Source organism: Salvelinus sp. IW2-2015, linkage group LG35, assembly GCF_002910315.2.
Source record: "Salvelinus sp. IW2-2015 linkage group LG35, ASM291031v2, whole genome shotgun sequence".
Lineage (NCBI taxonomy): Eukaryota > Metazoa > Chordata > Actinopteri > Salmoniformes > Salmonidae > Salvelinus > Salvelinus sp. IW2-2015.
The window spans coordinates 475977-488360 of record NC_036874.1 but is presented as its reverse complement, the minus strand read 5'-3'; the positions used below and the strand labels follow the sequence as shown (position 1 = coordinate 488360).

Sequence of the window (12384 nt, the reverse complement as noted above, 5' to 3'; positions counted from 1 at the left end):
GAAGGAACAGGCAGAAATGACTTGATTATCTCGTTCGGGATTGTATACAACCTCTTGGAGTGAGAAGTGCGCCATAAATTTTTTTTGGAAGGCTGCGAAGTTGGATCTGGAGTCGCCTTCCTGGAAAACCGTCGTTATAGGTGAATATATCTCTGGCTTCGATTTTTATTTGATACATGTCACAATATCATCCTAAAGTTGTGTTTTTCAATATAGTTTAATTATATTATTGAAATTTATTCTGGACTTGACGTATGCGTCGCAAGAATTAGTTCAAGAAAGAGAGTTTAGCACCGCACGGCCAGTGTGCTGCCTAATTCAGAGAGGAAAATCGTTCGTTCTGGATCCAAATAAAGACGTTCTGAACAAAGGACTCCTATGGGAGAACTATTCTTGAACATCATCAATAGAGTGAAACCCACCCCCATTTGGCGATACCTACTTTCACATATATCCTTCCGAACTGTGCTATCGCTCCCGTTGACTAGAGATCCTCAGTCTGCTGTGCTTCTAGCTATATGTAGAAGCTAATATAACGATATATTGTGGTTTTTCCTTAAAACACTTCAAAAATCTTAAATATGGCTGTTATTCGCCAAATCTTTTGTCTTTCATTAGCTACCACCAAATAGTTTCTGAAATTTTTTAGTGAGAGTAATTAGGTAGTGTGAAATCAAGACGGGTTGGGTAACCATTGGAATCATGTATCAGGTGTTGTCTGTAATTTGTAGACCTCTGGGGCTACTCCCATGGCCCGGAGATTTCTGACTGTAGCTATATGGATTAGCTATGATATCGGTAGTAGCAGTCAATGTTAAAAGCTGAGAGTTGTAATAATGCCATAAAAATATGCACATTTTTCTCGAACAAAACACTAGATGTTGAGTTAAAGATGGGATGGCGTATGGTAATCATTAGCCCTGCCTGAGCTCAACACCACTTTAATAGAGGACTGTTAGTTGACGTTGGTGTCTGTATTTACTCTGGCTACTACCGTGCGATTTCTGACTGTAGCTATGATGGTAGCAGTAATGTAAAACTGATTTATAGCTAAAATATGCACATTTTTCGAACAAAACATAGATTTATTGTGTAACATGTTATAGGACTGTCATCTGAGGTAGTTTTTTCTAGGTTATTTAGGTTGGTTCTAGGTTAGTTAGGTTGGCTTGTGCATGCTACCTGCATGCTACCGTTGCTGTGAAAAACTGTCTGTCTTGTCTTTTGTATTTGGTGGTGAGCTAACATAAATATATGTGGTGTTTTCTCTGTAAAACATTTTAAAAATCGGACATGTTGGCTGGATTCACAAGCTGTTTATCTTTCAAATGCTGTATTGCACTTGTTAATGTGTGAAAGTTAAATATTTCAATTGTTTGTTTTTAATTTGCCGCTCTTCCTTTTCAGTGGAATGTGGGAGGAACTCGCTAGCGGAACTCCTGGCCTAGACAGGTTAAGAACCTATATATTTTTTCAGTGTAGATTGAACTAGATCACAGCCAGTCAAAAGTAGTTTCTATAGACCTGACAGGTAAGGTGTCTATAGGATCATACAGCTGAAATATGCAGATATATGTCCAGGTAGACAAGCTCACCTCAATATGTGGTTTTTGATTACACACCAGCATTGAGACAATTGAAAGGTAGATGACTTTCGAACCAGTTATCTGAACGGTTCACTGAGAATAAAGACCAAAAAGTGTTGACTGTCATGATGTTGACATTTTTTACATGGAGGTGATGCAGGGGCTGAAAATGAGCCATGGGGGAGACCTATGGACCGTGGACCAGTCTCAGGACATAAACCAGGTCAACTGAGTGTGGCGGTCAAGCGCAAGGCCAGAGCACTCTTTAGTGTTCGAGACATTTTAGCAAAATGTCAAACAGCCTTGGTATACTGCAGTAAATTATTCCAATAAAATGATGGATCTTTCCTAAAGATAATGCTCAGTTTAACTACTACTCCTTTCCACCATTTGTCCCCTCCCTCTCTCCTCCCTCCTCTCTCATCCGTCCATCCTCCTCTTGACCTCCTCTCTTTTATCTCCTCCCTCTCTCATGTCTTGTCTGCATATATATAGATCCCCACCTGTGAATCCTCCTTCTGTTTCTCAAATCAGCTTGGTGTTACATGTTGTCGTAGTACCTGACTGTCAATTAGGAGTAAAGGACTAACTGTTTTCTTCTGTAAAAGGTAAGTGGGTCACTCCACCATTTTGGTGCCTTTTGAGAAGTGTAACTTGATAAAAAATATATATTTCACAAAATGTTAACATTCTGTCATAATATTTTTTATTTCCCATCTCAGTTGGTAAAATTAAATTAAAAATACTATACTAAGTGTCAAATAAAGTAACAGGGTTGACGATTTCATCTTAAATCAGCCATGAATCCCCTTGTGACAGGCAGAATTGAAGCTTGTTGTTTGCAACAGGGAGTGGCAATTGAATACAAGCTTCACAATAAAAGTGTAATTGTTAAAACATTTCTAGCCTGTCTACCTATGGGTAGTAGTGTTGGCGTGTTGAGCTTGACCCGCTTAGTTTTCCACCACAAAACAACATAAAATGGCCAAAAAGAGTAGAACCAGCTCACCTGCTTTTACACTATGATTTGACTATTAGATGTCAAATGTTTCATCAGAAAAAAATAATTTAAAAGGAACATTTACCAATTTTGAATTGAGAGTTCAGTTCACACAACAGGGTGGACCTTAAAATGAGGGACAGACATGAAAGAAATAATCATTTTCAGAAATAACTTTGTCATGACTATAGTCATGGCGAAAATTTTGAGAAATGTTTGGGTTAAGTGGGTAGCAATCTTCCTAGAAGTCACATAGGGTGCACAGAGGGACATGTCAAAATACTGAATTTGGGCACTTTAGTAAATCTTTATTCATATAAAAAATCTGATTTATTGAATTCTCCATGTGGTATGTATTAAAGCGATAAGAGAAGGAGAGAATGGCCTTTCTAAGGCTATGTCCCAGATGGCACCCTATTCCCTGTTAAAGAGCACCACTTTAGACCAGGGCCATAGGGCTCTGGTTAGGAGTCGTGTATTACATAGGCTATGGGGTGACATTTGGGACACAATCTTGGATATGTGAGCGGTTGTTTTCTCGAAGTGTATCAGTTCATTTTGTGTGTTGCTCAGTTGGTAGGACATGGCGCTTGCAACGTCAGGGTTGCTGTGGGTTCGATTCTTGTGGTGGGAATTCAGTACAAAATGTATGCACTGACTACTTTAATTCGCTCTGGATAAGAGTGTCTGCTAAAACGAATAAAATGTATAAAATATTATTTTTAATGTCAAAGGCACTTCATTTAATATAACAGGCTCTTAAAATTCAATATTGGTGCACAGTTTCTACTTGAAATATCGAAGGGACGCAAAAGGCACTCTTTTTGTGGAACGATAAGTATATACCTTTCACATTTTACAGAACTGTTTAGAATAGGATAGAATAGAGAAAAACTACATTATTGTGGACATGACTGGAATGAGTAGGTCTGTTTCTGGTTCAGCTCTGGTCTGTGGGATGGTGCTGACCTGAACGATCTGTCAGTTAATTTGCTGACAGCTCACACATTCTAGATTTGATTTGAGTCCCTAGTACATAAGGAGAAGGATGTATTTCTTTATGAGTTAAGTCTGATGGTAGAACATCTCTCTGTTTCTAACAATCAATTTCTCTCACACACATGCACGTCTCTCTCCTCCCAGCCGTTTCAAATAGACTCACCATATGAGAGGATGGCCCCACCCTTGGCAAGATCTGCTCCATGTGAGCTCAACCATTGGTGGAGCCAGCTTAGGTTCAGCCTCCAGAACAGGAAGGGGTGGAAAGAGACGCTGGATGAAACTTTTTTGCTGCAGAACAAAAGGTGAGTTTCCTATTGGTGAGTTTCCTATTGGTTCCATTTCATTTCAACCCAATAAATCTATGTGATGAAATTGAATCCACATGGAAAACTTATTGGATTTGGAAAAAGTCATCAAGATAAGGGCATTTCGTCTTTTAACCTAAATCCAATGACATGGCGACATTTTTTGTTGATTTCCTGTTGAATTCACAATAGTAGACAACTAAACCAAATGTAAATCAAAATTAGACGTTGAACTGATGTCTGTGCCCACTGGAATGTGACATCAGAGCTTAGCATGTGAGAGAAGTCTGAGCTCAGAGATGATAGACAGTTTCCCACTAGGAATTACCAGCTGGAGGGGCGTTCAAGTGGGTTTTTCACAGTGGTATGCTGATAATTACGACATGTTATGAATGCAGTGTTTGAATTCTAACTTTGTAAACACACTCTCCCATAGGACAAATGACATCCCTCTCTTCTTTGCGGCCAAAGAGAACAGTGCAGGTTGCATTAAGAAACTTCTGGACTGTGCATCCACTAACATCTTTGAGAGAGGTGCTCTGGGGGAGACCGCGCTGCATGTGGCAGTTCTGAATGATAACATGGATGCTGCCGTAGCTCTGATGGACGGAGCACCTGAACTCATCAATGAACCCATGACCTCTGACCTCTTCCTTGGTACATATACTCTCACACACAATGAACAAARACACACTATAATATCATAAAACTCACACAGATATTTATTCACGCAATAATATATTCTCTCTCTTACTCACTCTCAATCAGGCATGACACCTCTCCACATTGCCGTGGTGAATCAGAACGTTAACCTGGTCCGCAGTCTGATTGGTCGAGGGGCGGATGTGGCCACGCCCAGAGTCACAGGCCTGTACTTCAGGAAGAGAAGAGGAGGGCTGCTCTACTATGGTAAGATGACTGTTTGTGGTCCGTAAGGAGTAGAAAAATSCATTTTGGGAAATGTGGTTATGTGATTCCATTTGCTTTACTTTAGGTGAGCACATCCTGGCATTTGCGGCCTGTGTGGGGAATCAGGACATCATCTCCATGGTGATCAACGCAGGAGCTAGCACCAGGGCGCAGGACTCCATTGGTATGAAACATTCCTCTTTCTTCTCCTCGTTCTGCCCCTCCCCTCTCTATTCTCCCTTTTTCAGCAGTTTAATATCTCCCTCTCTCCCCCCTAGGTAACACAGTGCTCCACATCCTGGTCCTGCAGCCTAATAAGACTTTAGCATGCCTGGCGTTGGATCTGTTGTTGGCGCGTGACGTTGAGCAGGACCAGGCTGTGCCACTGGACATGGTGCCCAACTATCGTGGCTTAACGCCCTTCAAACTGGCTGCCAAAGAGGGCAACCTTGTGGTGAGGATGAATAGAGGGATAGAGAAAGAAACAGGAGACAATGTATGAGAGGAGAAGAGGGATAGTGTTTCCCCTATTATCTTTAACTTTACCTGTAGTCATAACCTTCTCCTCCGTAATATTCTTTATACAGCATATGTTGTTATTAGAATGTAATTAACCTACAAATGAATTGTGCTGCATTTCTAGGTATCTAAGGTTTTTCTATCTCTCTCCCAGGCATTCCAGCACCTGGTCAACCGGAGGCGAGTCATCCAGTGGAACCTGGGACCCTTGACCTCTAACCTCTATGACCTCTCAGAGATCGACTCCTTGGTCGCCGACGATGACCTCTCTGTGCTTGAGCTCATTGTGGGCAGCCAGAGGAGAGAGGTACATTACAGAACACAAACATGATACGGTCTAATATACACTTCAGGGAAACTGATGATGAGGATGATCTCTTCCCTCAGGCAAGAAGGATACTGGAAGTGACTCCTGTTAGGCTATTGGTCAGTCTCAAGTGGAACCTCTATGGAAAACACTACTTTAGGTAACAGCACATACAGTGGATCATGTTCTGATGTTGTGTTTGAGATGCTGTCATTTGTTTATGTTTAATGTTGTAATGTTATTATTGTGTTGTGTACAGGTTGTTGCTGCTGRTGTACCTCCTGTACATTGGGACCTTCACACTGTGTTGTGTGTATCGCCCTCTAAAGGACGCTCCAGAGAATTACACTGTATCTGAKATGGACAAAACCATCCGCGTGCAGAAAACTCTGAAGGTGGGGGAGACATGAAGGCGTCTTCATATGACAGCCTGTGTGCAAACCTCAATCAGAGGTGTTCATATGAACCCTTTGTGATCCAATGCCCTGTTCTCTGTTCCTGTCCCTGTAGGAGAGTTATGTTGACCTATGGGGACAACTTGCGTCTGACAGGAGAGATGATCAGTGTCCTGGGTGCCCTGGTTATTCTGCTACTGGAGGTAAAACATACATCACCCATAGTTTTACATGTCACTTATATTTACACTGTAGATTAGATCACATATTGTCTGTCAATATAATCTGTGTATTCCCTATCCTAAGATCCCAGATATGCTGAGAGTGGGGCCAAGCAGGAACTTTGGACTGGGGGGACCCTTCCATGTCATTCTGTAAGTCAACTTGGTGCCTATCTAGCTTATTACCTGCTAGTGATGTTGTTGTGTTAGCATGCTATGTCATTTATTAACCTGTGTAATAATCTGTGTTCTCCCAGTATTTTCTATGCGTTCCTGGTGGTGGCTGCTTGTGTGTGTCAGGGTCAGTGGGGTGCAGGGGGAGGCAGTTGTCATGGCTGTGGTGTCCTGGTGCTTGGCTGGAGCAACGTCATGTTCTTCGCCCGAGGCTTTCAGACTGCTAGGGCCTTACGTCATCATGATACAGAAGTATGTAAGGGAAGCACGACACACACAGCATTAGCATGACGTTACTGTAGAATGTATGGTTTTGCTGTTTTGATTCCATATTAAACTGTTGTGGTGTTTTGGCTCATTTCCTCCTAGATTATATTTGGAGACCTGACCAAGTTCAGTGGCGAGCTTCATCGTGCTCATAGGGTTTTCCACCTGTAAGTACATTCTGTTTAAGAGAAACTGCATTAGCAGATCTTGACGTTTCAAATAAGCAAATTGCCGACAATTGTATAAAAAATAAATAAATATTTTGATACCTGGTTGTTGTTATCCTCCCTCTCCTCCCTTCCTCCTCCCTCCCTCCTCCTCCCTCCCTCCCTCCCTCCCTCCCTCCCCTCCCTCCCTCCCTCCCAGCCCTGTGGATGGTGTACATGACTCAGACCCAGACTCTCTACCTGCGTACCGCTCCTTTCCCCATCACTCTGATCTCCCAGTTGAGCTGAGTGTGGGTCTGATAGACCTGCACTGGACCACACCATCACAACCCCCCTTATGTCCATGTGCTGCACTGCACCTTCTCTGTGGTCTCCTACATACTGCTGCTCAACCTGCTCATAGCCATGATGAGTGATACACACTGGAGAGTAGCCCAGGAGAGGGACGACCTCTGGAGGACACAGGTGTGCATCAGTGTGACAGACACACAGCACACATTTTCTATTACAGTGCCTTCAGAAAGTATTTACACCCCTTGACTTTTTTCAACGTTTGTTGTGTTACAGCCTGAATTAAAATGGATTAATTTGAGATTTGTTGTCACTGGCCTACACACAATATCCCATAATGTGAAAGTTGGAATTATGTTTCTCGAAATGTTTTCAATTAATTAAAAATGAAAAGCTGAAATGTCTTGAGTCAATAAGTATTCAACCCCTGTTACGGCAAGCCTAAATAAGTCCAGGAGTAAAAATGTTCTTAAGAAGTCACATATAAGTTGCATGGACTTATTTCATCTTGCCATAACACAGGGGTTGAATACCTATTGATTCAAGATATTTCAGATTTTATTTTGTGCAATAATAGTGTTTAACATGATTTCTGAATGACTTCCTCATCCCTGCACCCAATTATCTGTAAGGTCCCTCAGTTGAGCAGTGAATTTCTAACACAGATTCAATCCACAAAGACCAGGGAGGTTTCCAATGCCTTGCAAAGAAGGGGACCTATTGGTAATGGGTAAAAATACAAAAAGCAGATATGAAATATCCTTTTGAGCATAGTGAATTATTCATTATGTTTTGGATGGTGTATCATTACACCCAGTCACTACAAAAATACAGTGCTCAGTTGCCGGAGAGGAAGAACCCGTTCAGGGATTTCACCATGAGGCCAATGGCGACTTTAAACAAGTTACAGAGTTTAATGGCTGTGATAGGGGAAAACTGAGGATGGATCAACAACATTCTAGTTACTCCACAATACTGACCTAATTGAAGGAAGCCGTTACAGAATACAAATATTCCAAACATGCATCCTGTTTGCAACAAAGGCCACAAAGTATATACTGCAAATGTAGCAAAGCACATTCACTTTTTGTCCTAAATACAAAGTTTATGTTTGGGCAAATCCAATACAACACATTACTGAGTACCACTCTCCATATTTTCAATCATGGTGCTGGCTGCATCATGTTATGGGTATGCTTGCAAGCGTTAAGGCTGGGAGTTTTTCAGATAAAAAGAAACGAATGGAGCTAAGCACAGGCAAAATCCTAGAAGAACTTGGTTCAGTCTGCTTTCCACCGACAACTGGGAGATTATTTACCTTTCAGAAGGACAATAACTTAAAACACACTGCCAAATCTACACTGGCGTTGCTTACCAAGAAGACAGTGAATTTGGAGCTCATCGTGGGCAGCCAGAGGAGAGAGGTACATTACAGAATGTAATACAGAGTGTCCGAGTTACAGTTTTGACTTAAATCGACTTGATGTATGGCAATACCTGAAAATGTTTATCTGTCAATGATCAACATCCAATTTGACAGAACTTGAAGAATTTTGAAAAGAATAATGGGCAAATGTTGCACAATCCATGAGTGGAAGCTCTTAGAGATTTACCCAGAAAGACTCACAGCTGTATCTCTGCCAAAGGTGCTTATAGAAAGTATTGACTCAGGGGTGTGAATACTTATGTAAACTAGATATTTCTGTTTGTCATTTCAATAAATATGCATTTCTATAAAACATGTTTTCACTTTGTCATTATGGGTATGTGTGTAGTTGGGTAAGAAATAAAATATATTTAATCAATTTTGAATTTAGGTTGTAACACAACACAATGTGGAATAAGTTAAGGGGTGTGACTACTTTCTGAAGGCACTGTGCATACTCCATAAAAATAGCTTAAAACCATGATGAAAGTGTATAACGCATCCCAATCAGTGCCATTTAATATCCTTATGTCCTTTGTCCCTGCTCACTGTGTGTAGTGTGTGCCACTACCCTGATGTTGGAGAGGAGGTTGCCCGCTGCCTGTGGCCCGGCCTGGGGGTGTGTGGTCTGCTCTACGGCCTGGGGGAGCGGTGGTACCTCCGGTAAGACAACAACACTTCATCTAACTGGCCTATTACTGTACTCTCTGTCTTAGGTGTGGTGGTGTTAACAGTGTTTCCCCATCCTGTCATATGCAGGCTTTATATTATAATGGCTCTCTTAATGTCTCCATTGCAGGGTTGAGGATCGCAACGACCCACTGGTGCAAAAGATGCGTCGCTCCATCCAAGCCTTCTCTAAGGATGAGGACCAGAGCAAGGAGTTGGAGGAGACGGAGAACACTGACATGTCAAAAGGACCTGGAAACAGGAAGTCCCTGGCATTCTGGCAGATGATTCACCACAGCTCTCTGGTTTTAGACATGGAACAGGAAGAGGATGACCAGGAAGTAAGATAGATATGTGGTTTAAGACAGCAAAACAGATCATTATATTGTTATTATTTACATTTAGCAGACGCTCTTATCCAGAGCGACTTACAAATTGGAAAGTTCATACATATTCATCCATATTCATCCTGGTCCCCCCGTGGGGAATGAACCCACAACCCTGGCGTTGCAAGCGCCATGCTCTACCAACTGAGCCACACGGGACCGTTATTATATAATACATGTGTGATGCAAGCATGAATGCAGAGGCGTCATACCCATACGGGACACACACACATTTTGACACACACACATGCAAACACACACTCAGGCACACACATATAGTCTCTCCTACATACTCCATAAAAATAGCTTAACACCATGATGAAAGTGTATACAGCATCCCAATCAGTGCCCCCTCCCCCATATTCTTCCTAGTAAGTGGTTCCTTCCTAGGTGAACCACTGAGCAAAGATATGTGTGGAGATAGTATCATTAGTGAAGGAGGAGAGAGTGTCGAGTGACACACAGAGTTTCATCTGATTTTAGCTGTCGGTGATGGGCAGGACTGTTTGTAAATTAACCTTGTTGATTCCTTCTTGACGAATAAATAAAACAAGCATTAATGAAGTGCACCTTCAGAGGGGATGCTAATGACACTGATGAAGGCTGAAATGTTTGTCTATCTACCCACCCTTGAATTAAATAAATACTCAAAATTAACCTTGAATCTCTTTTTTGAGTGCGGACCAGCTAAGCAATTTCGGAATTCTATTACATTTTGCTACCGGCACCTGTTCTGAGTGCAGTGGTCACAATAGGTTTCTCTGTCATACTAGCCACCTAGCAATTTTATAAAGTTTGTTTTAGCTAGCCAGGTAGATGGGTTCCCAATCTCACAACCTCGTAACTAGCTACCTTGTCATTTTAGGCTATCAATTAAGTTAGAATTGCCTGTCTAACTATCTTAGCTGGCATGCTAGCTGGCAAGGTTGCTAGACTTTAGAAAATACAAAAATTGCTTTAATTCTTGTCTTATGATACAATACACACCACATGGCCAAAAGTATATGGACACCCCTTCAAATTAGTGGATTAGACTATTCCAGCCACACCCGTTGCTGACAGGTTTATAAAATCGAGCACACAGCCATACAATCCCCATAGACACAAATTGACAGTAGAATGGCCCGTACTGAAGAGCTCAGTGACATTCAATGTGGCACCGTCAGAGGATGCCACCTTTTCCAACAAGTCAGTTCATCAAATGTCTGCCCTGCTAGAGCTGCCCTGGTCAATTAGAAGCGGTGTTATTGTGAAGTGGGAACGTCTAGGAGCAACAATGGCTCAGCTGCGAAGTGGTAGGCCACACAAGCTCACAGAACAGGACCGCTGAGTGCTGAAGCACGTAGCGTGTAAAAATTGTCTGTCCTCGGTTGCAACACTCAATACCGAGTTCCAAACTGCCTTTGGAAGCAACATCATCACAATAACTGTTCGTCGGGAAGCTTCATGAAATGGGTTTCCATGGCCGAGCAGCCGCACACAAGCCTAAGTTCACCATGCACAGTGACAAGCGTCAGCTGGACTGGTGTAAAGCTCGCTGCCATTTGACACTGGAGAAGTGGAAACGCGTTCTCTGGAGTGATGAATCACGCGTCACCATCTGGCAGTCCGACGGACGAATCTGGGTTTAGCGGATGCCAGGAGAACGCTACCTGCCCGAATGCAGTGCCAACTGTAAAGTTTGGTGGAGGAGGAGGAATAATGGTCTGGGGCTGTTTTTCATGGTTCGGGCTAGAACCCTTAGTTCCAGTGAAGGGAAAGCTTAACGCTACAGCATACAATGACATTCTAGATGATTCTCTGCTTCCAACTTTGTGGCAACAGTTTGGGGAAGTCCCTTTCCTGTTTCCGCATGACAATGCTCCTGTGCATAAAGCAAGGTTCATACAGAAATGGTTTGTCGAGAAGGTGTGGAAGAACTTGACTGGCCTGCACACAGCCCTGACCAAAACCCCATCGAACACCTTTGGGATGAATTGGAACGCCGACTGCGAACCAGACCTAATCGCCCAACATCAGTGCATGATCTCACTAAAGCTCTTGTAGCTGAATGGAAGCAAGTCCCTGCAGCAATGTTCCAACATCTACTGGAAAACCTTCCCAGACGAGTGGAGGCTGTTAGAGCAGCAAAGGAGGGACCAACTCTAAATTAATGCCCCTGATTTTGGAATGAGATGTTCGACGAGCAGGTGTCCACATATTTAGGTCATGTAGTATACCAGTGTAGCAGTTGAACTAAACTCCTTAAACATAAAAGTTTTTAAAGAATCAATGTGCATCATTAATTAAAATGACAATTGAACAGGTAAAGAGGCATAATAATTATGGCTCTAGATTGCAGGAAAGCGCTGTTTCAGGTGAACAGCCCCCCTCCGTCTTCCGGAGGGGGGCTGACCCCCACCCCTGCATCCTCATGTACTTCTTGCCCCTTCTAAAATAATGGGTGCATGGCGTCACTGGATGTACAGTACCAGTCGAAAGTTTGGACACACCTACTCATTCAAGGGTTTTTCTTAATTTTTTACTATTTTCTACATTGTATAATTATAGTGAAGACATCAAAAATATGAAATAACACATATGGAATCATGTAGTAACCAGAAAAGTGTTCAAATCAAAATATCTGTTTATTTGAGATTATTCAAGTATTCACCCTTTGCCTTGATGACAGCATTGCACACTCTTGTCATTTTCTCATCCAGCTTCATGAGATAGTCACCTGGAATGCATTTCAATTAACAGGTGTGCCTTGTTAAAAAT

At 42.2% G+C, this 12384-nt stretch overlaps 1 protein-coding gene across 1 annotated transcript; it reads left to right on the top strand.

Moving 5' to 3' along the window:
* The first annotated feature begins 3738 nt into the window (after positions 1–3738).
* On the top strand, positions 3739–9636 carry LOC111959104 (transient receptor potential cation channel subfamily V member 6-like). Its single transcript, XM_070437452.1, is given in 24 exon segments — positions 3739–3890; positions 4330–4550; positions 4662–4802; positions 4888–4986; positions 5081–5256; positions 5476–5628; positions 5709–5788; positions 5888–6023; positions 6139–6150; positions 6152–6226; positions 6330–6397; positions 6502–6538; positions 6540–6584; positions 6587–6637; positions 6639–6674; positions 6788–6816; positions 6818–6852; positions 7052–7072; positions 7075–7158; positions 7161–7178; positions 7181–7327; positions 9128–9163; positions 9166–9232; positions 9369–9636. Coding segments are annotated over 24 exon segments (2118 nt in total). The 5' UTR covers positions 3739–3759; the 3' UTR covers positions 9589–9636.
* Positions 9637–12384: the final 2748 nt, after the last annotated feature.